Source organism: Daphnia pulicaria, chromosome 6 (assembly GCF_021234035.1).
Source record: "Daphnia pulicaria isolate SC F1-1A chromosome 6, SC_F0-13Bv2, whole genome shotgun sequence".
NCBI lineage: Eukaryota > Metazoa > Arthropoda > Branchiopoda > Diplostraca > Daphniidae > Daphnia > Daphnia pulicaria.
Window position 1 is genome coordinate 6,064,875 of NC_060918.1, and position 25,908 is coordinate 6,090,782.

At 38.7% G+C, this 25,908-nt stretch overlaps 2 protein-coding genes across 3 annotated transcripts; one reads left to right on the top strand and one right to left on the bottom strand.

Moving 5' to 3' along the window:
* The first annotated feature begins 2,166 nt into the window (after positions 1-2,166).
* On the top strand, positions 2,167-21,226 carry LOC124341838. 2 transcript variants are annotated; one of them, XM_046794788.1, is made up of 31 exons: positions 2,167-2,659; positions 3,769-3,982; positions 4,352-4,422; positions 4,831-5,727; positions 5,839-6,130; positions 8,298-8,398; positions 9,222-9,422; positions 9,583-9,784; positions 10,089-10,247; positions 10,330-10,391; positions 10,484-10,599; positions 10,750-10,891; positions 11,016-11,132; positions 11,426-11,699; positions 11,817-12,031; positions 12,114-12,362; positions 12,456-12,860; positions 13,032-13,172; positions 13,247-13,468; positions 14,169-14,473; positions 14,985-15,213; positions 15,420-15,712; positions 15,872-16,435; positions 16,788-17,739; positions 17,862-18,460; positions 18,545-18,764; positions 18,822-19,016; positions 19,092-19,330; positions 19,411-19,443; positions 19,516-19,610; positions 19,691-21,226. In XM_046794788.1, the coding sequence occupies exons 1-31, from the start codon at positions 2,221-2,223 to the stop codon at positions 19,938-19,940; spliced, it is 8,493 nt and encodes a 2,830-aa protein (XP_046650744.1). In that variant the 5' UTR covers positions 2,167-2,220; the 3' UTR covers positions 19,941-21,226. The 2 variants fall into 2 exon arrangements, with proteins under 2 accessions (XP_046650744.1, XP_046650746.1); XM_046794790.1 differs by having other exon boundaries at positions 19,122-19,330.
* Positions 21,227-21,469: 243 nt separating this feature from the next.
* Positions 21,470-22,959, bottom strand: LOC124342033 (serine/arginine repetitive matrix protein 1-like). The gene is made up of 6 exons (XM_046795004.1): positions 22,910-22,959; positions 22,818-22,845; positions 22,701-22,752; positions 22,487-22,644; positions 22,154-22,345; positions 21,470-22,102 (listed from the first exon to the last, which is right to left on the bottom strand). Exons 1-6 carry the CDS (start codon positions 22,957-22,959, stop codon positions 21,470-21,472), a joined length of 1,113 nt encoding a protein of 370 aa, XP_046650960.1.
* Positions 22,960-25,908: the final 2,949 nt, after the last annotated feature.

Sequence of the window (25,908 nt, forward strand, 5' to 3'; positions counted from 1 at the left end):
TCCGTCTTTTCTCACTTTCGTACGCAAGGGTTTTAAAATACGCATAGGCATTAACCAAATAGTCAAAGCCACAATTACTCTTGCGTTGCGTTGCGTATACTCGCTCAGATAGGTCTTATTTACAATATAAATTCAAATATCAATTATATGATGATGAATTAGGATAATGAAATTTTATGGGATTTAAGGATAAAATCCGCTTTTAAATGGGATAAGTAAATACAATGACACAGCCACATTACTCATTGATAATGATACGACGCTATCTTATCCCCCTATTTAAGTAAACTTCAATTAAACTGTACATGTACATCTACTTTGGATCGCCTAATAGTCATATTACATAGAAAAGAAAAAATACATAAGTAACAAAAATTAGGCCTAATAGGCCTATCATTATATCATATCACGAATTTTGCCGCTGTTGGCCTATAACCTTCATTGTTAGCTGCAACTGAAATTGATTAAGACCTTGAAAATATTCGTTTTGCTTATTCCTTCAATAATCTTTTGAAGTCCGAATAATTTAATTCTAATGCAAAATGTAAAAGACGGTTTTTTTGTAAGACCATTTAGACGTTGGAAACTTGAAGCTTGAAGGTAGGCCTATTGATTTTTTAAAATAAAAAATTGCGTGAAAGACGCGTTGTACTATTACTATATAGTAGCTGGTAGCTAGTTTTCCGCAGTTTTGCAAAATGTCCTGAGTTCCCGGAAAAGCCTGTTATGTTGTTCTATAGATGGCAGGGTTGGAACATTTTCAACCCAACTTATTATAGTTAAAGTCTCCAAGCTACTCTACGAGCTACGACATTATTATAGGTAAGAAACTAACAATAGAAATAAGTATTTCAAGCTAAAATTCACGAAATTTGTATGTTCGAAATCGATAGATTCGTAAAGGAGAATATCTTATGCTACCTGTAAAATACGCATGCATATATTGATCTTCGTATCTTTTTCTTTAAAATACAGGTACACAGTTGCCAAGTTTTCCTTAAAAAGTGCGTTACAATCGATCTCCGTTAAGCAGATCTGCTCTGCCAGCACCAGCAAGCAGCAGCAAGTCTGCATGACGCATGCACTACTGTAAATTGAATGATGTACTCGCCCAAGGGCATTTAGGGTTCTCCGTTTTATTTAAAATTGTTCTTCATAATGTACTGAAATCTAATTAATGGCTTATCGCTATTTTTAAATCAATTTGAAAAGCACAAGACCGATCGAAAAAAAACTGTAATAATATTGACTGTGTATTTTCAACCCAACAGAGTTATCACCGCACTATTAAAACATGTCAATGGTTTCCACTATTATCAAACGTGCATATCAGATCCGCAAAAAATTGTATTTCTTTTAGTGCGATAAACTGTTTTCGTTGTGATGCAAATTGTTATTCAATTTTCCTGTCATTTAACCCCATTTTTCTAGCCAGTGGGTTTCCAAGAAAGCTGTAGGGCAAGTTAGATGTCTAGTGAATATATAGTTTAGTGAAACAATCAAAATATAAAATTTGTTTCGACATTGAAAAATTTCAAACTCCTGGCTTTTTCACAAAAATCTAAAATCTATTTCAATGAACTTAAATTTTATAAGAGAGACAATATGTAGCTACGCGTCGAATGGCTGAAGGAAATCTAGTATAATTAAAAATCGAAAAAAATCCTCTTAAGGAATTTAAAAGAAATCAAAGTAGCCTATCGTTTACGAATAATTCATTTTTCGTCAGCCAACGTAGAAACGGTAGTTCTTCAAAAAATTGTAGGCCCAAAAGAACGAGTAAAAATTCATGCTTGATGATTAAGTCATCGCATTGTTGACAAATTACTGACGTAAATATTTTACTTTTTGTCTCCAAGACTGTTATTTCTGAGCTTTTTTTTTGTTGCCTCCCCCCAACAGGTCGAATTGAAGATAGTAGGCTGCACAATAAATGAGGTGCGTATGCAGCGTTTTGTACTATATGGCAGTCTGATGGCAGTTGTAGTATAAACCTGCTCGTACCCTATCCCTCTACAGCAAGACTGCAAGCGCTGCGGAAAGGATCTATAAAATGTACGCTGCCATCGACCCATCTGATGAAAGTTGCCCGTAGCTTGCCCGTAGCGCGCAGACTGGGTGAGCGAAGAGTAAGTTTTCATGCAGTTCAGTATTCCGCCAATCTTGGTCTACTATGGACGTGTTGATCAGGCGCTCCCAGTCCATGCATATTTCGTTGTCATGATTCGGAATAATTTATTTATTTGCAATCGTCCCAAAAAATTTGGCTTCGAAGCGACAATGAAGGACAGTCTACGGCGACAGGTTGAATGGCTCTTACTGTTATCACTGAGCACACTACTCGTAGCAGTAACGGCGTCTGCGGTTCTTGTGGATAATGCAACAGTGTCTTTATTGGAACAGAAAATCCGAGTCGAAGAAGAATCGGCTTCAAATTCAAAACCAACTGAATACCAACCGAGTGGTCAATTTGACAGCCTTGAAACCCCTACAGCTACAAACTTGTTCGATGATTTGTGTCGTCTCCATGGCAACTTGCTGGACTCTTCCGTTACTTCTGGCCAGAATCAAATGGATAGAAGCAGCAGACATGGCATCGATATTCTTCATGAAATATTTGATCCATCATTTGGTCTCGTCCCATATGTCTCCTACACAAGTAAGAACTAAGAACTTCTATTCAATCATGAATAAACTAACCTTAAATAATCTCTTTGCAAGAATTGGGTGTGTCGAATTCGAATTCAAGTTGACAAAGATTGTGTTTATATTGTGTAATATTAATTAAATTTTCTTTTTATTGATCGGTCAAATTACGAACAAACAAAATCGCGTGTCTGTTTGAAGGTCAACACACCATTCTCTTTATGGTCAGTTTAATTTTAAAAGAATTTCGTAACCATAGTAGTGTGGTTCGTAACCATATGTATACTACAGTAAAGGTACCTGTTGAACTGGGCCATAAATTATATTTTATTTACTGAAAGCGAACTCGGTTGCCATGACAGTGTTCTGAATAAGACATAGGCTGCGTATGTGGCATTTTTCTACATTGAATATGGGCACGCCAGGACACGTAACGTTGCCATCGAAAGGCTTGTTTTACAGCCACTGGACACGAGAAAAGATACGGAATATTGGTCAGTGGTCACGAAGAAAATCATCTGGTTTCAGTTACATGTCTTGTTATAGTAGTCAGATTAAATATTAATCTTAGAATTGATGTCTGCTTGCTTGTATACGCATATACATTATTTGCGCACACGTAGTGTAAGAATGTACCTACAGGTTTTTGGAAGCAGTTAGAGAGACAGAAATATTATATAATTTATACGATCTAAATTACATAATACGTGCTCTACCGTATCCATTTTGTTGCGCATACTTCAACTTCATCCGATAGTAAGGACTCTATCTGCATTCAAGCATCAGCTATTGTGTTTCAGTGTCCTTTCAAGCAGCGTCCCATGAGTGAATGGGACATTGGTTGTTGCGCATCCAATCACAATTAATGATTAACCTATAGAACTCCCCGCAATCAATAGTATAGCGCCAGCGTAAAGCACCATCACGATACTTGCCCCCACTCAGTATCGATTCAGATAAGCAGGCAACATGTTCATTTGTTTTAAATCATGCAAAATGATTTTCAATAGTATAGTGTATATATCTTGAAAATAGCATATAGGATTGGTAAAATATTCATTTTTTTTTTCAAAACTGACTGTTGAAAAATGAAATTAACTGGAATTTTATTTAAAATTTAAGTTCAAATATCCCATGAGGAGGAGGAAGGTAACTACGTGTATGCATTGCATTCAAACATTGGAAAGCTCAGCACCAACTCTCTCCAAGAAAACCCTTTTTGCGATTCTTGGAATGAGAGTTCTCGATATCAACTACTCCAGCTGACTTCCATGTCTACCAACCTTTCTTGGAGCATCAAGTCAATTCCAGAAGTTAAAACACATCTTACACTTCGGTAATTTCAATGTTCATTCGTTCACAATATTTCACTTCATTTTCAATGAATTTCTAGTAATATTTCACTATAATAATGAAAAAAAATAATTCTAACCTGCAATGTTAAGACAGGATTGGAGGGTGTAACATAAGATAGTGTGAGATAGGATTGGCCACATGATTTCACGACTGTAACTTATACCATTAACTTCGTCTCAGATAGAAACTGAACCGGTGAATTAAAATAGATATTGGGATAAAAGATTGGGAAAAAATCCTTCGATTGTTGATTTAAAAAAATCTTGTATGAGTACTAATAAACAAAATAAAATTATCAATAGCTAAAAGAGAAAACTTTAAAATTACTTATTTTTGTATACTGGATTAGACTTGTAGCATATTCAGCAGAAACTCGTCAAGTCATCAGTCTTGCAATGATTAACCACACCATTATTCCAGGTAAGCTTGTATTAAATTTTATACATTTCTTCTCCCTTGCCAATTTGTTATATTTAATATTTATCATGCCAAATAACATTATTTGAGGTACCGCTTAGGCTTAGGGTAAGAATAGAAAACTAGGGAGAACACTAAAAACGGTCACATTCTAATAACTAAGGATTTCACCGTTATTGTAAATTGAAGAATTCGAGCAAAAAATAAAGATTAAGAGTTACGTAATAAAAAAGAGAATAAGATTTGTAAGAAACAGAAAATTAATATAACAAGGCTGAGTTGTCTCTGTCTCATTGTTGCCCCTGTTGTGAAAAGGGTGAAAAGCATCATGGTTCGCGGGTTGATCTCAATCTTATACAGCAACATTGCTATTCCATGCACGTCAATTATGTCTCTATTGTCAACCGACAGGCTGCTACTTGAAGTTGCACTCTACCCGTGGCGTAGTGTCAAGTTCACACCTTCCACCTCAGTTCGAGCGCATTACTAGCAGTCAAGAGCACTTGATGTCGCCACCTTTGGGGTGTTCATTGCTGCTCAAAATTCCTAGTGGATCTAGCTTTGAATTCACCTTACGCAAACTCAAACTATTGCGGCCACACTCACGCGAATGTCACGAAGACAGCCAGCTGCAATTAGCGACGTCGACAACTTGGGATCCGCACAAGATGATGACTGACACGAAACATTTTAATAGCTTGCACAGCTCGACTTGGCCAAATTTGGCTGAGAATCATCATTGGCAGGTGGTGCGCACCTTCTGCGGCAAAATACAGGATTACTCCAAGAGCCTTCGGACTTGGCACACTTTCGAGCCTTGGGTGTTGATTCGTTATCGAAGTAGCCAACGCGCCCACCATCACATTCACTCCAGCAATGGCATTAGTAATAGTTTCGTTCTGTTCAAGTTTAATATTCTTGGACCTTGCTTGAACGTATTACTGACGGAGCGTTCTAAAACTATCGAGTTCTACGAATCGGATTTGTCTGCGAGTGTTCCCGAGTGCACTTTCCGTGTCCACGTGCCATACGGCTATCGGATTCATCTATCAGCTCACTTGACTAGCGATAATGCAATAGTTCCGTATGAGAATGAGGCGGTAGATCACCCAGCAGTAGGGAGGGCTGATGAGTCGGATGAAAATTCTCTATTCACGACAAACGGCGATTGCCAAATGACTGTGCAAGCCGAAGATATAACAGGTCATCAAACCAAATGTTTAAATCACCGCAATCCGACTGCTTCATTCTCTTCACTAGCCAATTTCTTAAAATTTCAAGCGAAAATACTTCAAGTCACCAGTCAAGGTAGGCCTACTCAAATTTGTGAAAAGTCTTCAAACTTTCTTTGCATGCTGAAAGACAAATTGCGTGGTATTTTTCGTATTTTTATATCGGGCATGTTGGAAATCAAAACAGGTGAAGAGGAGTTGAAGCAATTCAGCAACAATTCCTATGGAAAAGCAGCTGTTATACCGGGTTCATCTGTACGATTGAGCGTTCGCTACTTTTCTGAAGCTGATCCACGATTGACGAATGGATGCGGTGAAGGAGTGCTAGCTGACGAAACAACGTGCATCTGGTTACATCCTGAGCCTTTAACGTGGCATGAGGCTGAAGCCAAGTGCAGTCAGATGGCTCCAAACGGTCATCTAGTCGCCATCACTAGCCCTGAAATCCAGAAAGTGGTTGACGCTGTTATAACCAAAAGGTAATTAATAAATAATCCCGTAAACGCCCGTAAATAATAACTGTTTCAAGTTATGTTATAAATATTTAAAGCGGAAGGCATTATAGGACGTCTTAGTATCTCATTTTATATTAAAAGGGAAGGGCGGAAACGTTTGTATTTCATCTGACACAAAATAAATGACATGAAAAATGCCGTAAAAATGTTAACTGGCTATACTAGTATATCCAGCCAGATCTATTTTTCGTGTAAAAAAGAAAGAAAACTTACATTTCCCATGCACCGTTTCGAAAGCAAAAGGTAAAACAAACACAACAAAAATAGAATGGCGATTAATACCTATATATTCTACATAGTGTTGGAAAACTTCAGCACGAATAATGCCATAACGCATACATGTTTTGATGCTGTGCGCACAGGCATTGTTGGCGGGTTTTATTGAGCCGCTAGGGTGGGGTGCATGTAATATCAATATCTTGCGTTTTGTGGGAAAGAGCGCAGGTGGCAGGGAAAGCTTCATATATTATAGTCGAGGCTATATAAACATCCCAGTCTCAGATGTACGAATATATCCAGCATGCATCATTCAAAATTAACGACCAGCTTTTCCAAAATAATAACTATGTGGGACACTGAACATTCGGTGTATACCAATCAGCATAATTTAGCGATTTATAATCATAAAGGTTTTTCAAATGGGTGTTTTTATACTCTTCACCTTTTGCGACAGCAAACACCTTTGTTTGAACATGAAATTGTTATTTGAATACGTTTGAATATTTGTATTGAGCCCTTGCCTACGTTTTATGCGACTGGGTAAATGGCGCGTTTCTCTGCGTTACTTTCCAAAGAATTTTTTTTTCATTACGGGTTTTAGCATATAGGTATAGGCTATGGGAAATTGTAAGAATTCTTTGGTCTTATTTCCTTGTACGAAAATCCAGAATTGATATCGGCATTTCAAACATCTTTATATCTAATGCGTGAATAATGCGTGTCAATAATAGGAGCGGGTGCGGTATACTCTGCATAGAAATATACAGGCATGGCGTAAGGCCAATAGTTGCTATAGGCTGTTGCTATCAAGTTGTTATTATAGCCGAGTCGAATTATTAGCTTACCACATTGAACCTAGGGTTGAGGAAAGAGTGAAGGCAAAGGAGGGCATGCAGACGTAAATTGAGGGCAAATACTCGGGCGAATAATGCCAGCAAATGAGAGGAAAATCCTAAATTGGGTTCTATATATGCATAAATCCCTACTTTTTGAAACAAATTTTTCGATGCTCACCATTTCTGTGATTCTTAGATCTTGTCTTGTCTCATCTTGACTATAAAGACGAGAACTTGACAGTTGACAGGGGACAAATAACAGAGAGGGAAATACTGTACAACTCCAACTGTAATGACGAAACGACATTCAGGGCATGTAAGAAAAGGGCTCTTATAGGCCTACTCTTATACTCGTTGCGTTGTTTATTACCTACCATCTGTTTACGTATGCATTTTGCAACAAGTCTATAGTCTTCACTGCAAGAACGCTCTCAAGTCTCAACACACTTGTGCAGAGGTCTTGGCACCAGCCATTCGAACTTTGACCTTTCCGTGTGCTAGACAGTCTCCCGAGTTGGCAGCGCCAGCGCTCTAATCGATAACGGTTGCAAGGGAATGGAGAAGAGCGAAAGTATAGGCTATTTGAGGCAACAGTTCTCTCAAGCGAATAAGAAGTTGCATTCAAATGCAATCAGATCAAAAGACAGGACGATGCGCCGGGAGTAGGTGCAATAGGTACACGTAATGAGCTCCACCCTGATAATTGATAAATGTCCTTCTGGATGATATATCGAGTTCTTGATTAAACAAGCTCTTGTTCACAACGTCGACGGCTTATTCCTTAAACCACCCTAACAACTTAGTTTATCAAAGAGCTCGTTTGATCTGATATAGCCGCTTTTTACTTTTGATACGGGACCGCCTCCTTAATTATCGAATCTAAATTCCTAGCCTTTAAAACGATAACAATCATGTTATAGGCCTAGTTGGTTTTAGTAAATTTCATGACACTATAACATTAGCGACGAATCAGTTGTACCTCTCCTATTTTACGTTACAAACTTAAAAAAACAAACAAACACAGTAAATGACGAAATAATAACATACAAAAAAAACTTTTCTTGTCTTTGTTGCAGTGCGGATTACGAACCCGAAAAAAGTTATTGGATTGGTGGGTCAGACCAAAAACAGGAAACAATCTTCGAATGGAGCAGTGGTGCAACGTTCAGCTATTCAAGTAAGATTACCAATTATGTAAAAGAGACGCTCTCATTCGGAGGAATTCACGTTTTCACGAATTCACGAAGTTTCCTTCTCCCCAATCTCCTTCCCAATCTCATGGCAAATCCCAATCTCAAATGACATTTTTACGCCGTTTTTCCCGCCGTTTTGAAAGCAAAACAAATTTCTCGTTTGCCAAACCCGATATTCTGCCAAAAATCGAAAGATATCCTGATATCGTGACTGCTAAAAATTTCGCAAATAAAATATTGCTCTTGTCAATCGGCTTCAAAAATCGCGCAAATTTGCTCATCATAGCTAAAGCTCCAATTTCGATGCTTTGAGTTTAAGCAGATTAGTACTGTCATTCAGTCTGGAATTTTTCCTTAATTCTTAAATGAGTCTTTACAAGAGATTCAGAATTATTATAAATACAAAATAATTATAAAATTTGCAGTGTTATAAGTAATTCTCCGTAATTCTCTTTAGATCAATTAGTCTAAAGACGAATTATTTGTATCTTCATTAAAAAAGTCTAAACAATGCCAGATTTATTGCATCAGTAATTTATTTAACCTGATCCTTTATAAATAGGATGAGCGCTAAATGACAGAGGAGTGACACAATAATGCTATTGGTTTGATCGGCTCGCAGATGTTAACAAATAAAATATAGGTCTACCTCTTGATCACGCGAAAAATAAATCATTTTTTTTAATGTTTACAAAATAAAAGAAGGATTAACATTTTAGCTCGCATTTAAGTCATCAAAACATTGAAAATTTTAAAGCAATTTTAAGGTAGTAAAGTATTTATTTCCTCATCCTATTTTCAATTCAGAGTGGTTTTCCGGTTGGCCTGTATATCAACTGTACAACGCTCAGCCTAGTGACGACGGCATCTCCAACCAAGATTGCGTCGAAATTCGCCAAAGTTTTGGACAACCGAGTCAAAGCGAAGCCCTAGCAAGCGGCTTTTATTGGAACGACCGAGATTGTTATGTTGCCAACCCCTTTGTTTGCCAGAAATCAAGGAATGACGGTAAGAATTTTCCCTTTCTTAAAAGTTGTCATTTGTATTGCGTAGACTAGGATTTTAAATTGTTCATGTACCTTTTACATTTACATAATTAACATTTATACGGTAATAATTGTTTAAAAAATGTGTCAAAATTGAATTATTTTTTGATCTCGACGTTCAGTTGGAATAGGTGACTTTAAAGAAACCATGAACTGCAATCGCACTGAAGAGTTAAACCGGCTACGAACATCGACTGTAGTTCAAAGTCCTTTCTTTCCCCGGCCCTATCCAAATGGCATCACTTGCATCACGGATTTAAGTGCACCGCTTGGTTTCAAAATTTTGCTCAATTTTGAATTTTTCGATTTGGAAGAGGAAGAAGAGTAAGTAGCAACCATGTTGAGTGAAGCACGGATTATAAATAATTTAGATAAGATACACGCGTGTAATTTAATGAAAACATTATTTGTGTAAACAGTGGTGAAACATATAAAATGATTAAGAATCAGAAGGAACTTCAAAGTTTTATTGAGAAATATTTAAAAATCAATCAGCTAAATATATTCACAGGGGTTTTTGCTCGAGGAAAATTTTGAATCTCCAAGATTTAGCACCTTTTCTCAATTTTTTCTTTTATTATGTCTTGAATTTATCATGAGTTTCTATGTATTTGATTTTCTTTTATAGTTGCAACTACGACGTTCTTGATCTGCAGAACCTGGATGAAATATTGATTTTCGATGAACGTAGAGATTCCAGTGCAACTCCTTGGCGGCGCTGTGGAAATTGGAATTCGCGTTTAAAGCTCTTGCAATGGAGGAGTAACGAGAATCAAGCCCGAATCATGTACGTGGAAACTTTTTCGACTGTTAGACTCTTAGATGTCTAGCTGTATTTTTAATCCCTGCATCAATTTGCCAAATAAAAGGTTTACTTCGGATAGTTCTTATAATACCAACGGTTTTCAACTGAAAGCAAGCATAGAACGAGGTACGCACATGAACTATTTGATGTTGTTGTCATTTTAATGATTATTGATAGGATTGCAAATGTACTATAACATTTTTGGTATATAAACGTAGCTGACTTAAACTGCCCTGAAGCCGGTTCCATTTTTCATCATGGCCGTTGTTATTTGATTGCACCGTACCCGGAAATTGGCTGGTTTGAAGCGGATAGAATGTGTAAGAGTATGCAGGTAAATTCTATTTCAAAATCATTTTCCATCAATCAGTACGAGACAGTACCGTCACATGGACTACATCTTTTTGCATAAGCAAATTTATCCTAGTCACCATACATGTGCTAAACACATTTCGTTTTTTTTTCTCTGCTTATACTCTCATAGGCTGAACTAGTACTGTCGGACAGCAACAGTGAAGAGATACATTTTCTAATTGATCAAATAAATTCCAACGAACAGTTAAATAATACTGCTTTCTATTGGATCGGGCAAACTAACCGATTCCAACTCAGCATTCCGCAATCAGGTACGCGAAAAGAATATTTTATTATGGTTGACTGATTATTTATCGATCGTGATACATTTTAGCATTATTTGACAATATTCGGTAAACTTGATTTTGCTGGAGTTAACTTTACTTATTTCATTAGCTGATGCCATCCAGAAATGCCCAGCGATTCATGTTTCATCTTCAGTTTTAAACACATATACGAATCTGGAACCATGTGCCACTCCCGGAGGATATGTGTGCGAAAAAATCGTTAAAAGTAATCATAAAAATTTCTCGCGTGAATTGCATGCGTGTCGAAGAAAATCTGACATAATACTATAGACTAAAGACCGCATTTCCACTTGAGTATTTCGAATCAAATAAGATATTAAAAGCCGCGTACTTTTTATTTTAATTGCTTTTTTCTTTTTCTTTGATAAAACGAAAACTGTTTCAATCAAGGAAAATTAAATCAATGCAATGCTTTAATTGTTATGCTTCTGAAATGTTTCATTAATTTTTTTATTCCAAATGTTCACTTGACAAATTATTTTATCATACTACTGCTAGGCAACCGTGGAATAGCACGAAATTCGTCAATCGAGTCCCATGAAGGCGAGGTCAAATCGCCCAATTTCCCGGCGCCTTATGGTGAGGACAATCACTTTCGGTTGCACATCAAGGCACCAAATAGCTCGTCTAACTCCGAGCGACTTGTGGTGCGCTTCAAGCAGATTGATATTGAGTTCCAGGAGAACTGCCTTTACGACTACATCGGACTGCAAAGTAGAGAAAATGGCCCTATGCAGAAGATTTGCGGCCATCACACCACCAATCTAGAGAGGTAAAACGGAAGTTTGAAAGCGGAAATTAAAATTTAGTGAACAGTAATCACCTACTTTTCCCTCGTACTTTAATTGTTGTTAACAAAAACGAAATCTTTCATATTATTTCATAAAAGACTGGATTACATCTCGGAAACGGCCGAAATCTGGATAACATTCCACTCGGATTTTTCTGTCTCGGGAGATGGGTTCCATGCCGTATGGTCAACAATGTCGCTAGCTGGTTGCCCACAAAAGACTTTTACCGAACCACAAGGCGAACTTTTCAGTCCTCATTATCCCTACTTCTTATTACCAAATTTGAACTGTACTTATAATATCGTGGCCCCAGGTAAATTTCATTGGTATATTATGGCATATATTGGTGGATGGTGATACTGATATCCATAACGCTTATTGTTTTGGATTGTTAGAAAGAACAAGGGTGTGGATCAAATTTCACGTTTTCGACATCGACTTAAACAACGGACGCCAGCTCTCTCCCTGCCGTGATGAGTACGTTCGCTTGGATTGGGGTTCCTCTAAATTCATCGTCTTGTGTGGATCACATAACTTGTCGAGGGACTCTCTGCAATGGATCTCCGACGGCAACCAGCTCAATGTACACCTGATGTCTCGCAACGGAAAGCAGGGTCGCGGTTTCCACGCCTCATACAAATTCAGTAGGGCCATTTTAATATCAATCTTCCTCTAGAATACAAATTGGAAATAATTCCATAGCGCAGTGGCATCAAATGTGTGTTCTCTCTCTATAGTGCCCGTTCCAACCACTTTGATCGACACTTTGTTCCTGGACACCGACGAGGAGCTAGAATTGATTCCATTCAATTATCCTCAGCCGACTCCCAATCAACTGCTCCAGCGAATCACATTAGTGACTCATCATGGGTCCTACCTTCGCCATAAAGCTGCCAGTTGGCTGACGCTGTGTGATTATCTAGCCTTCCGTCCATCGGTGAAGGCCGTGGTTGTTCTGATGGACGTTTATAACAATAACACGGAGATTAAACTGTGTTATAGAAACGAGACAGTGGTTGATGCAACGCAGGAGTTAGGACCAGCTTTCTATGAATCAATGTTTCATACCTTAACCATTGAATACAGCACACACGCCGATATCAACTGGCCGGGAGTTCTCGGCCACGTCAAAGCATTGCAAGGTAAATGTCATTATAAACTTGAATACTATGGTCGTACGTCGTAATTATAGCTCATTTCGCAACATTATTAAACATTTAAAATTATTGCAAGAAACTCAATAATATCCAGAAATATTTCTTTAAAATTATGTTTATAATCCGGCTAAATAGAGACATGTAATTATATGTTAGATCCCAACTACGCTGAGAAAGTTTCTGTTATGCCCGACGACTCACCAGTGGAGTCTTGTGACCACACCCCTTGCCAGAACGAAGGTGTTTGCACTGCCGTTGACAATCAATATTATTGTCAGTGCCATGGGAATTGGAGAGGTACTGTACTGCTGCTTCTTTCTGTTTACACAAGTTAACTTTTGGTCATAAAATCTCTCTTTATACACCGCTAGGGCTGTTCTGCTCATTGACTTTGTGTCAGCTACCCTCTTCGTGCATCCATGGCATCTGTTCCACTCTCAACGGAACCCAGCGGTGTAGCTGCGATCCGGGATTCACGGGTCATTTGTGCGAATCTCGATTAGCCCCTTGCGATTTGGATCCCTGTGGCGATCGTGGCAAATGCGTTCCCTCTGCTGATGGTTTCATCTGTCAGTGCCATCCGTGGTGGCAAGGTATTTGGTGCATTTTTAAGGATTGCTGTAGCCACTGTAGCTTTGTTTCGTTTCTCCCCCCCCCCCCCTAGTCTCATATACTCTCATCAACATGTTTTACGTGTTATTCGTCTTTGTTCTTAGTACACGCGAGCGCGTGTCTTTGTCTTGCAAAAACTCTTTTTTTATTTTTTTGCTCGTTTCTTTGACACATGAGTTACCGGTGCTCACGACTGCAACGTCTCTCAAGTATACCTTATACATGCTTCGTGCTTCATAGCACTCTACTACACGTTATATGTGCTTCGTGCTTCATGACACTCAACATTCGTGTAATGATCCTGTCCTTCATGTCATCGTAGGAGTATTAGGTTTCCGTCGCCTCTCAAGTCTCAACCCTAGTTTCTCTTTTCAGTTTGCGTTACCTGCAGCAGTCTTACTCTTTGTCTTGTTCATTGTGCAGCTGCTGTGCAAGAACTTGTTTTCTTTATGCCACTTCATACTGTTATCGTTGTCGACATTGGCCATGCTCACAACCTCACCAACAAATTGCACAATTTAATTTTTTTCCAGGTATTTCTTCAAGTTTCCCCCCTTCGTTTGTCGTTTGAATGAAGGAGGAATGAAGCTTGTAAAAGAAAATTCTAAAGAAATCAAACTTTAAATTGCTACAGCACCTCACTATAGCACCTTTATGCTATCTATTTATTGTATATTTTAGGTCCTCGATGCGAGACCCGCTGGCTGCACCTTCCATACAAGCCACTTTCGCAGCGAATGCTAGAAGAACCTTTTTGGTTGGGTCTTATGACCATTGCAATTGTGCTTATAGTTATTGCGTTTGTTTGGTGCGCCAAGAGACATTTCGCTGAAAAATTCGAACGCTTCGTCAGCGAAGAGTTGGAAAGAGGAAAGTTGGTCGAGCCAGCTATGTTGGATTGGAGTCGAGGAAGACACTTATGTCACCAAATAAGCATGGATACCACTGCCATTAGCAGACCAGTCAGCCCTCAGAACTGTCTCAATGTAAGTTTTCAAAATAATAGCAATTATTTTGCCAACATTGCTGACAAACCCTAGGAAATTAAAACACTGCGCAAAAATATTACGAGATCAAGCATAGGAGTAGGTGAAATAACTAAAAATTTCGAAAAGGGGTTAGGGATATAAAATGAGAGATATTCTTTTTTTCACTTCTTCAATCTATTCACGGTATTTTCTTCATGATTTTAGTGATAGCCAATTCTAATCCAACACATTACTTTTTAATAAATAAAAAAAATTATTTTAAATATGCGAATAACCGCACTAAAATTTTTACCAATCTAATCAGCGTTTCCGAATCAAACCGTTTGGAATTTATCATTCGTGAACTTATCTATTATAAAAGGGGTAACGAGTATTTCAATAAAATTCAATAAAATGCATCTAAATGCTTTGCACACATAGTATATAAATCCATAAAAAATATTTTATTGTATAACATCCGTGACAACATGATTATTTTGCATTTTCTTAACTTCCTAATTTGAACAAGGTCCCGGGCCCGGAAGCCACGTCGGCTCAACGCCATTTCTTGGGATGGCCAACTTTTCGAAAACCATCGTTGCTGAGTATAACCTCGCTTATCAGCCCCAGTCAGAGTCACACGAGTGTTGCTGGCCCTAGCAGTGTAGGCAGCTGTTCCAAAAGAAGTGGTGTTTGCAATCGAGGGCAGCGCAGTGGCAGAACTTTTAGTCTGGACGATCTCTTTCGCTTACCGAAACGTAAGAAAATCAGCAAATTATGTATGTGTTAGGATATGATAAATATTTAATTTATAATACAACATTGTCCAATTTAAAGAAGAGATGTATAAAAATGGGCGAAAACAGTGAGGGAATCTCGTAATTCGTGGTGGTTGATTTCATTCGCATATAAAAAAAGAAAAATTGATGTTCTAAATGAACTGAAGATTTTGAATTGATTGCAGGATCTCCATCCCCAAATAAACGAGGATCTGACAATGATGTGGCCAGTCAGCGACGTGATATTGAGCGCCAACAGATTTTGCAGAGGCTTATTGCTTCCCAAGTTCCTAGCAGTAAGAGTATCCCAGGGCATCCTACCTCAAGCCCAGGAGAAACGGTGATGATGACACAGTTTGGGTTGCAGACCCATTCAAGCTTATTGACTGCTATTCAAGACACTTCAGATGCAGGTGGGATGGACGCCAATGTGGTAGCCCAATTCCAACTTCAACTCGATCTCAAAGCCGAGAAAAAGGTTGGTGGGTAATTTTAGACGATGAAAATCAATTACAAGCTTATTATTATTATTTACCTATAAATGTGCTGAGATAAGCGATTAAAAGTGAAAAGCTGCAAATTTGCTATTGACTTCATCGAATTAAATATATCCCTTACTTTTCATTTTGATGACTAGGTTACATTTGCTCGAATGATGGAAATGGTCAAGGCAGATATCACCAGTTCAGAGACAGAAACAAGTGCCGGCGAAGAGCAAAGCAAGTGTATTGAACATGTTGATGACCGAATGATGCCTGACTCCATCGGTGCTGCTAATAAACGGAAACAGCGGAACTGGAACTCGCGCCGCTTCTGGCGTTCCAACAACAGCAACTCAAGTACTCAAGGAAGCGCCAGTGATCAAGATATTCAAGATAATTTACCGATGACTGAACATGTACCACCAAACGACTCGGTAAGTCGGACTAACATCGGAAAAGGTCATCGTCACTTGCGGCTGCCAAGTCGGACTGCGGCGACTAGCGGCAAACATGCTTCAAGCACAGAATCACTTCTGAGCATCATTCGCAACTTTTCGACTGCTAATCACAAGACACCATCAACCCCATCCAGTCCACAGATATCGGATTATGAAATTTCGTCCTCCTTCCCTACACCACTTTCAACGCCAGGATCGCCTGCTGGAAGTTTTGAAGCCATTCCGACGACGTCCAATCCTACCGACAACACCTCTATTCAGGTGATTACATTTCATCATTTAACTTAATTTACGAGCATAAATAATGAACTTCCTAAGGTAAATACAACCGTGTGGAACCCAAATTTTTTAGTCAAAAGATTTATCCCATACCAATATTATTGCTCATTCTTAACGTCGTTGTTTATTTTTAATGTTTTCCATCACACGGCATATGAAACGCGAAAATCTAGCGAAATGCGGAAAGATGAATGTCGCTTTCACACCAATGCACCCTGAGAAAAATGCATTATAAATTATAATAAGATTGTTATTTGCTCTTGAACTACGTTAGATTGGAGATTTACAAAAATTGAATGCGCTTCTAATTGTTATTTTTATTTGTTGTATATAGGTGGCCGTTATTGATCCATCAGTTATGGCACATCGAAGCAATCGGTTGACCACGACGAGTTTCTGTACACCTCATATTACGTTAGAGATTCCTACCGGCAACTATGGGCAATTTCTTTCTCCTATTCACGAAGTTCCAACACCGTTGCCAAGCCCGGCACATACGCCTATTCCAAGCATGAGAAAAGCCGATCGATGTGGATCTTCAGACTCATCCCTCTCATCCGGGAGCTCGACGCTTCTTGAGCGAAAAAGGCCACTGTTACAGCAGCAAAGATGGAATTACAATAGCTCGGATGAATATCACAAAGGCAGTTTATCAGCACCGTCAATAGTAGTTGAAAATGTCACCAGCCATTCGGAAAATTCGGAACGTCAGAGCATTTCAATAGTGGTACCTTCGACTATTCAAATACTCATAGAGTCCGATTCTGCACAACCCTCGCCCGTTTCATCTACGGCAAACTCACCATTGCCGTCCCCAGCTAAGATTAAACCCCCACCGCTCCATATTGTCAATTCCAACTTTACCCGATTCGAGACGTTTCAGTCTAGTACGGGGAGCAATGAATTAAAATCAACACCTCCGTTTACGGTGCCACAATTGTGTGTGTCAGAAGCTTTCATTGAAACAACGGACTTTGAGAATTTGAGCACAGTGTCCAATCAAGCGGGAAAAAAATGTAGTAGTTCTCAATGTAGTAGGTCGTTATCCAAACTCGAATGGGGGCAGGTCAGTTTAGGCTCGCCGCCTCTTCGGAAGCATCTTCCTGGAGATGCCACAGTTAATGTTGACGACAATTTTATCAACAACACGATTACAAGTATGCGCCGTGTTTATAAGGACACCTTGGACAAATCAAGTTCTTTGGAACTCCCTCATCCACCTCCAATAATCACCATCACAACAAACTTCTCCGAAGTCGAATCAGATTCAGACGCCGGAATGTTAGGAAAGTATTGTTTAGTTAAAATTTGTATTTTGAAAACTGGGTTGGATGTTATGGCTATTTATTTATTTTTGTTTTGTTTTTGGTAATACTAACAACCCAATAATTGTCGCTGTTTTTTTTAGGTCGGGGTGGTTCCAGCAATCAAAAAATGTGTTACCTGAGTCCATTCGTTTGTTACGGCGCAAGTCGGTCAGATATAGCTACCTCCGAATCCAATCTCAGCTCATCGGGATACAGTTCAATGGCTAGTCCCGGCGTGAGTCCGGCTTGCTCATCAAAAACACTTTGTATTTGGATGGAAGAAGAAGATATGGCAACATTAAATCGGACACACATGAGAAGAAAAGATCGAAGAGTTTTGCATCGATCCCTTTTGTCGCCGAGTCTTGAGTCGAGTTCACCTCCTTTGGATTCTCCTCCCGACCGATCTTCTGATTTAAGTATTTTGCATCGCAGTAACGTGAACAGACTTATTCATCATCCTGATCCTGGGAACAATGATCAATCGACAAATTTAATTAGCAAGTCGGATGGTATTCAAACTACCATTGGGAATGAGTCTCACGATGAAGGAATCGACGAGTTTCATGTATGCTGCAGCGCGATCGATAGAATTGACCAGAACTGTCCGATCGATTCAAAATTGCTTAATCTAACTCGAGTCCATAAAAGCTCTAGTTTAGATTCCAAATTGATGGGACAACGCAGAAATAATTTAAAAGTAAGTTTACTTCAGTAAAGAAATTTCTTATTGGCACATATTTCGGAACAAATCACAATTATTTTGACCATATTACATATTCAGGGTGACAGTTTAGATACCAAACTTCCCTCCCTACCTCCTGGAGCAATACCTTCCTTCCTTCTACAATCTCTTCAATTGCCAGAACTAATATCCTCCCGGACTTGTGGAGGACATAGCGGTAATAGCGATGAAATCAAAATGAAAGCGAGTCCAGTGTCATCAAGAAGTGAATCACCGCTAAGCGACGTTAAAAGCGCTGGTCTTGGACGTTTTTCTACCAGTAATTTAAAATGAATGTTGGAGTAAAACCATTAGATTAAACTTGATTTTACCACAGAATTCTACGGTATGTCGAGGAACGACATACCTTACACAGATTCAGATGGTCTCTATGATTACCCAAGTTCAGAAACAATTTTGCCACCAACAGGCATACACCGTCGTCACATGAGACATAAATGCGACAGACGACGCGAAAAAAAAGCTAGTTTCAAGAGCACTCGCTGGATAGATACCCATCGCGACTTATTAGGTAATTTGCCGACAGTTATATTTCCAGTGTCGTTTTAATTTTATTTTTATGTAATCAAAACTTATTTGAAAAAAGACGGTGGAACGATTAAAAGATCTTTCCTAGATCCATGTGACCGGGGAGTTGGGCGACTAGTCAGTGCAAAACGCAAGTCTCGCGTTCGTGCACAAAGCAACATCGATTTTTGCGCTTCTTCATCCTCGAACGAAAGTTTGAGCTCATTTGATAAAAGGTCAAGGCACAAAAAGAGCCCTCAGATAATAAACTTAAGACGCGGATCGTCGCCTATCTGTGACGTGATCTTAACCATTCAAGTATGAATTATACTTTTCTACCCAGTGTTAAATATAATAAAATATTAATATTAAATTACCTAAAAAAATATCTTTTGCAGGCCGCTTCGTCGTTAGATGAATTGCAAAGTGAGGTATTCTGAACAAAAAAAAAGTAATAGGCCTAGTTGTAAAAAAAGAATAACTTCTTTCATTTTTTATGGAAGGTGGGCGACGAGAAACATGAAAATGAATCTGGTTCGGGTGGTACTTCAATAGAATTAAGGGCGTTTAAATTACCGATTCGAACTCGCCAAAACAGGTACGTAACTAGTGGTACGAGTTAAAAATTAATTTGACCATCATTGAAATAATTCTAAATTTATTGATTCCGACTTGTAGTACTTTCCGGTTTCCAGAAAGAAGGAGGCAAGAGAGTATACCGAAACGCAGAGATATGCCATCTGTAGGCCTACTTCGAAATTTTAAAGGACTAAAAAGAACTTGTTTGACATCGGATGGTGGGATCAATTTAAAACAACTAAGTTCGACGACAGATTCGTCGTATACTGAATCTGATCTATGCGATAGCAATGAATCATTGGCCAATTTAGGAGAAATAGAAGACTCAGTAGACTCTCCGCTTGTATGACAGCAAAAATTTAAACAAATCTTACATTTCTTATCAAAAATGAAATTCTCCCACGTTTTTTTCATTCCATATCATCTCCACACTCCACTCCAGTGGGAAGTGACAAATTACTTCTTACTTTTTCAGCTATAGCCGCCTTGTTTCTATTTAGTATATTCTGTTTTTTTTTCCACAGTATTATTTCATTTTTATATATCTCAATAACAGACCTCGCTAGATTGGTAGAAGCTATTCCCTACACGAATACATTATATGCTACTAATAAGTTACAAAACCGTATTTCATCCGTATTTCTACTCCCCTGCCAGAAAATCCATTTCTCAATCAAAACGAAACAAAAATTTTACTGTGTTGAATTGAGGTATTATACTAATATACTACGCATAGAAATAGTTAATTTGATGTTTGAAAATGATCATAATTTAAATTAATTGTTTTTAATAAAAAATAATTTGTCGTGTGTTTTTTTCCCTTTATTTGTTAATTTCCAATTTATGAAATTTTCAAATAAAAAAATAGTGATGATAAACGAATGTTGAAGCACTTCCCCTTGGTGATTTTATTAATTGACAGAAAAATATTGTCCTAATACAAATCAATCATGCAGTAGGTAACTAGGTGTTAAAAATCTTACAGTAGCCTATTCCGACAGTAGCCTATATTTTACTGTTCATTCTCTTTTAGTTTTATTGCTAGAATTATTTTTTTGTCCACAAAGTGATTTTTAGTTAATTCACTTTTATCTCGTTCCCACAAACTTTCTGATATTTGCTAGCAGTGACGTTTTTAATATAAAAAAAACTAAAAAGGAATGATAAGCTACTGAGTAATGTGAAAACATAGCCTGTGTGAAACTATGCTTTCAGCTTTCCTACAAAGATAAAAGATACTTAACCATTTAAGATTTTTCAGTAATTAGGCTACAGATGTTTAAAAAACAACTCTAAATTTCTTTTCCAAATTTTCGCAAACGTGAAATAGATTACTGTGAACGAGACAGTGGAACTCCTGTGTTTGTTAATCTCCTGTCTATTTAGATCTCCTGGACAATATTTCTCCCAGAATTTTTTTTCGTATTTCCAGGACAATAGAACTCCATTAAAATTAAAATTACTCTTAATTCTAGACAATAGATTCCCCCGAATAATATTATTTAAAACATATTAGACAGTAGTTTATTCGCTAAAAATTAAATTATAAATTATATCAAATTAATTGACAATAGATCTCCTAGACAATAGATATCCCAGACAATACATCTCCTAGAGAGCTAGACATTAAAACGAGTTCACTTGATTGTCAAAATTGTGTAATGTTACGTAGGTACGTAATAAAAAAGAGTCAACAGCAATGTAAATGAAAAAATTTAAACAGAAACATCAAGGCAAAAAAAATATTTGCACAGCTTCAATAGGGGTCCGGCAAACTGGACAGAGAGATCGTAGTGGAAGACGATTTGTGCAGCTATCGCAAAAAGGATGGCTACAATTAAGAACTCGATTAATGGGATTTATTAAACAAACTTTGCATTAAAGCGCAACAGCATTTGCCACCGGTTCACCTCGATCTCTTCGTGGTGGCCGTCCAACTGGGCGACGAGGAGCATCAGCCTCCGGTTCACCTTGATCTCTTCGTGGTGGCCGTCCAACTGGGTGAGGAGGAGCATCAGCCTCCGGTTCACCTCGAACTCTTCGTGGTGGCCGTCCAACTGAGCGACGAGGAGCATCAGCCTCCGGTTCACCTCGATCTCTTCGTGGTGGCCGTCCAACTGGGTGACGAGGAGCATCAGCCTCCGGATCACCTCGAACTCTTCGTGGTGGCCGTCCAACTGGGCGACGAGGAGCATCAGCCTCCGGTTCACCTCGATCCTTTCGTGGTGGCCGTCCAATTGGGCGACGAGGAGCATCAGCCTCCGGTTCAACTCGATCTCTTCGTGGTGGCCGTCCAACTGGGCGACGAGGAGCATCAGCCTCCGGTTCAACTCGATCTCTTCGTGGTGGCCGTCCAACTGGGCGACGAGGAGCATCAGCTTCCGGTTCACCTTGATCTCTTTGGAGTTCTCCGGCTCTTGTTCGAACCTGTTGCCTTCCATCGCCCTGCAAACGGGCCAATCTACGTTGTCGACGAGGTGCAGGTGCTTCCAGTTCATTTTCTGGCAAACCCTATTTATAAAACTAATTTAAGAAAGGAATACGAAAAAAACAAAACTGTACCTCGTCGTAAGGTTCAAAAGATACAGAAGACATCATCAAAAATTCGTAAATGGTTATTATGTTTTGACTAAGATCTCTGGCTCTTCCCAAAATTTGCTCATCCCGTACGATGTATCGATTTGGCGTTGGGCGACGAATTTTCCCACCACGACTAGCGACCAGAAAATCCCGCCTTGCAGTTTCCTCACATTCCTGCAAATGGTCTATAAAGGATTTGATTAATCAGGTGGCCACACACAAAATAGAACTATTTGATCAATTACATATAAAAGCCCAGAAATTTTGTCTGTGTCCATGACAACGGGCATTAAATCACCTATTCCAGTTTTCTACCTCGTTGTTTGTACGAGACTTATCACCGTTAACGCTGAAACGTGCTGGAGTCTGACGAACAAGCCAGTATCCTGCCCAGTATACATACAGACGTTGAACAGCATCTTGTATTTCTTGGCTTTCTATTGCAAGTCGGCCGCATTTTCTTGCTGAATTGCCTGAAAAACAAAGCAATCAACAAAAGGAAAGTTAAAACTAGCATTAAAAAAATTACAAAACTGCTTGTACCATAAACCCGGCATATATTTGTTCTGCGGGTAAGAGGCCTAAGAAATTATCAATTTTATGATGCGTTTCACAACTGGACTTGTTCTATATAATCTAGCCAAACCCTCGTCACAGGCTCTTCTATAGATTGCCTGAAATACAAACAATTTTGATAAGATACAAACAAGAGTCAAATTTTGAAATATTAAAACTGACCTGCCCGTAATGAAACCAACACCCTCTGGCCTGTGCACCAGGAAATGCATTGTGTAGCGCCCTTAGTATGCCTTCTTCAAAATCTGATATCAGACGTTCCGCACAGTTACCTTCTCTGTCTGGATCTATTTCCTGAAGAGTATCGAGGATTTTCTCCATCACAGCATTGTAAAGATCCAGAGACTTTTCACTCATTAAAATGAAGGCAACTAGAAAGGACTTTTTGAAAAATGTTTGAAATGAAAAAAAAGTCTTAGAAGTAATAAAACTAAAATTGTAAACTTTTTATATGCTTTAAAGTGGAGAGTAAATAGCTGGTAAAACAAGTTAGGCACAGTCTTAAATGTTCCATCTGCTTGAATTTGCTTTGTTGTTCGCAGTTGAGTAAGTAGAGTAATAGATAGGAAGATGAATGCCGTACCGGTTGCTGTGGAGACGCGAGCCTTAAAAAAGTCGGATGACCCGTCTAATGTTTTTCTTTTAAAACAGTAAGCAAAGATGAGCATAAGATCACGAGAGAAACTAAAATAAAATGTCATATTCACGAATAATGAGGATGTTCACGAATCAATTCTTCGGCCTCGTCAAAACTGGTTGGATTAGGTGGCTTCCGTTCTTGCTGAGCTCTATACATACGCTTTTCTAGGGCAGCATTATATCCAATGGAAACATCTGGAAAGCTAAAAAATTTGATATTGTTATGTTAAATTGAAGTAATTAGTCACAAAACAGTCAACATACTCTCGCAATATACGCTCCCATCCCTTTGTTTTCTCTCGCGCCAACGAAAAAACAAAGGGATGGGAGCGGAAAAAGGGGAATTCTACATTTTCGTTTTTTACTTCAAATGAAACTGAGAAATATCAATAAAAAAAATTGAAAATCAGACCTGATATAAAGCTAACGCAGGCCGATTTTTTAAAAAAAGTCGCGTTTCCCTAGCCCTAGCCGTTTAACTGCAAAAAAAGGCCAAAGTGGCCTAATTTGCATAAGGTCCTCTCGGCATTCCAAAGACTTTTAGAACCGGCTAAAAGTACTTCAGGAAATGTAAAAAAAAATCTGAAAAAAATCAGAGGTGTTTTCACTACCTCTACCTATGCACATACCAAATTCGAAAATATTTGGTTAAAAACTGTAGTACTTAGAGGACTGCAAAAACAGCGTTTTTGCATAAGGTCCTCTCGGGCTTCCAAAGACTTTTGGTAGGTACTGTACCTTTAAAAATACCCCAAGGAAATGACTCTATGAATTAATTTTTCGTGTTATTTTCAATGCGCGTTATCTAAATATTTTTAAAACTCATTCAAACTTTCAGGATATTTTATAAAGACAAAATCGCACCCCAATCTCAAAGAGCAACCCGATCAAAAAAAAATCGAAAAATGAAACAGACTAGGGACACTAGTCCTATCCCGCCGTGTTATAGCTTTTCGCCTCGTTTTTTTTTACCATTTTTTTTTAATGGGGGGCAATCGATAGACAATTAAAAACTGATTTTAAGTCTCCAAAGTGCCCTTTAAGTACAGTACCTACCAACGAAATTGGTACAGTGTACCAATTTCGGTCGCTTTTAACACGGCGTCTTATGGCGCTAGGCGGCTTTATTTTTTATTTTTTTTACGAGTAACCTGAGCCCCGTTCAAATCCGGGGAACTTTGGCCTAGCGTAAAGTCGGACCCTTTTTCTATTCGCTTTTCTGTAGCACGATCAGCCCATAATAGATTTTATCGTAGGAAATCTGCCCTGTCAGTACCTTACTTGAAGATTGCGTCATCAGGGCGATGCTTTAGACATCTGGTGGTGATGCAAATCTAGTTGTTGCGTCATCAAAGATTGCGTTATCACGGCGATGCTATAGACATCTGGTGGCGATTTTTTTGGGCATGTTTGGGCAGCGACTCGACTGACCAATCAGAGCGTGTTCGCATTGTGACATGGATAAGCTCCTCCCCCTTGTGACATGAATAAGTTCCTCCCCCAAAGTGTTCGTGACATTATCCGTGACATGAATAAGCTCCTCCCCCAAATGTCCGTGACATGAATAAGCTCCTCCCCCAAAAATGTTCGTGACATGAATAAGCTCCTCCCACAAAAGCTTGCTCTTTTATTATACAGTCGCGGCTGAAAGTTTCTATACGTGTAGCACAAAAATACGCCTTTTTACTGTGTATTGGCGGATGGTGTTAGCCTATGGTAGAGGTTGAGCTACCTTATTTAAAAAAAAAAGAAAAAAGTGAGACAAATACAATTAATTATTTATTTTTAAAATCGCTGTATAGGTAGGATTGGTTAGATGGGACATAGGTTGGAAATTGTAGCTAATAGGATCTATTCTTTGTGTAGGTAAAATTTTTTTCAATCTTTATCAATTACTGTATCTGCCAATATTTAGATAAACAATATTTGGCAACTATAAATGTTCTTATGAATCATTTTTCAATGTGGCGTCGTAGCTCTACGAATCAGTGCTTGCATGTAACACTTAACTAACACAAATAAACGAGCGCTAGCAGGAATAGAGAACGATGCTACAAAAGTTGGAGCTAACGCAATAGACATTAGATCGATACTTTTTTAACACTTTTCTTTATTCGCATCACTTCATTAAGTTTAATTCTTAAGAAAATAGTATGAGTAAGAATTATTAATGAATAACAAGAATAAGAATTTGGCTCTTCCCTAGCAAGACAAGTTTTCTGCTATCGAAAAACGACTAATACAGGGTTGTAGATCTTTTAACGCTGATCATTTTTAATATATGGTTTAGGGTGTGCAAATGAACGGAAGTGCCCGTAAAACGCGTTCAAAGTTTCGAGTTTTACGGGGCTGACGCGCAGCCCACGCCGGCCAGAAAGGGGGTCGAGCGGGGGAGGGGGGTGGCCTGTACCCATGGGAGAGGGGTCAGTGAAGGGGGGTATACCTGGGCGGCCTGGGCCATACTATACTAGCCCATGTAACCATGTTTCCCCATCTTCTCTTATGTCACCCGTGTTCTAATG

Excerpts from the sequence above, each read along its gene's own strand:
- LOC124341838 (XM_046794788.1), top strand. The coding sequence starts at position 2,221 with ATGATTCGGAATAATTTATTTATTTGCAATCGTCCCAAAAAATTTGGC. Across the intron at positions 11,133-11,425 it reads GTGCGAAAAAATCGTTAAAA|GCAACCGTGGAATAGCACGA; the intron begins GTAATCATAAAA and ends TACTACTGCTAG. Across the intron at positions 19,444-19,515 it reads TAGATGAATTGCAAAGTGAG|GTGGGCGACGAGAAACATGA; the intron begins GTATTCTGAACA and ends TTTTTATGGAAG.
- LOC124342033 (XM_046795004.1), bottom strand. The coding sequence starts at position 22,959 with ATGCATTTCCTGGTGCACAGGCCAGAGGGTGTTGGTTTCATTACGGGC. Across the intron at positions 22,846-22,909 it reads GTTGGTTTCATTACGGGCAG|GCAATCTATAGAAGAGCCTG; the intron begins GTCAGTTTTAAT and ends TTTGTATTTCAG. Across the intron at positions 22,753-22,817 it reads TAGAAGAGCCTGTGACGAGG|GCCTCTTACCCGCAGAACAA; the intron begins GTTTGGCTAGAT and ends ATAATTTCTTAG.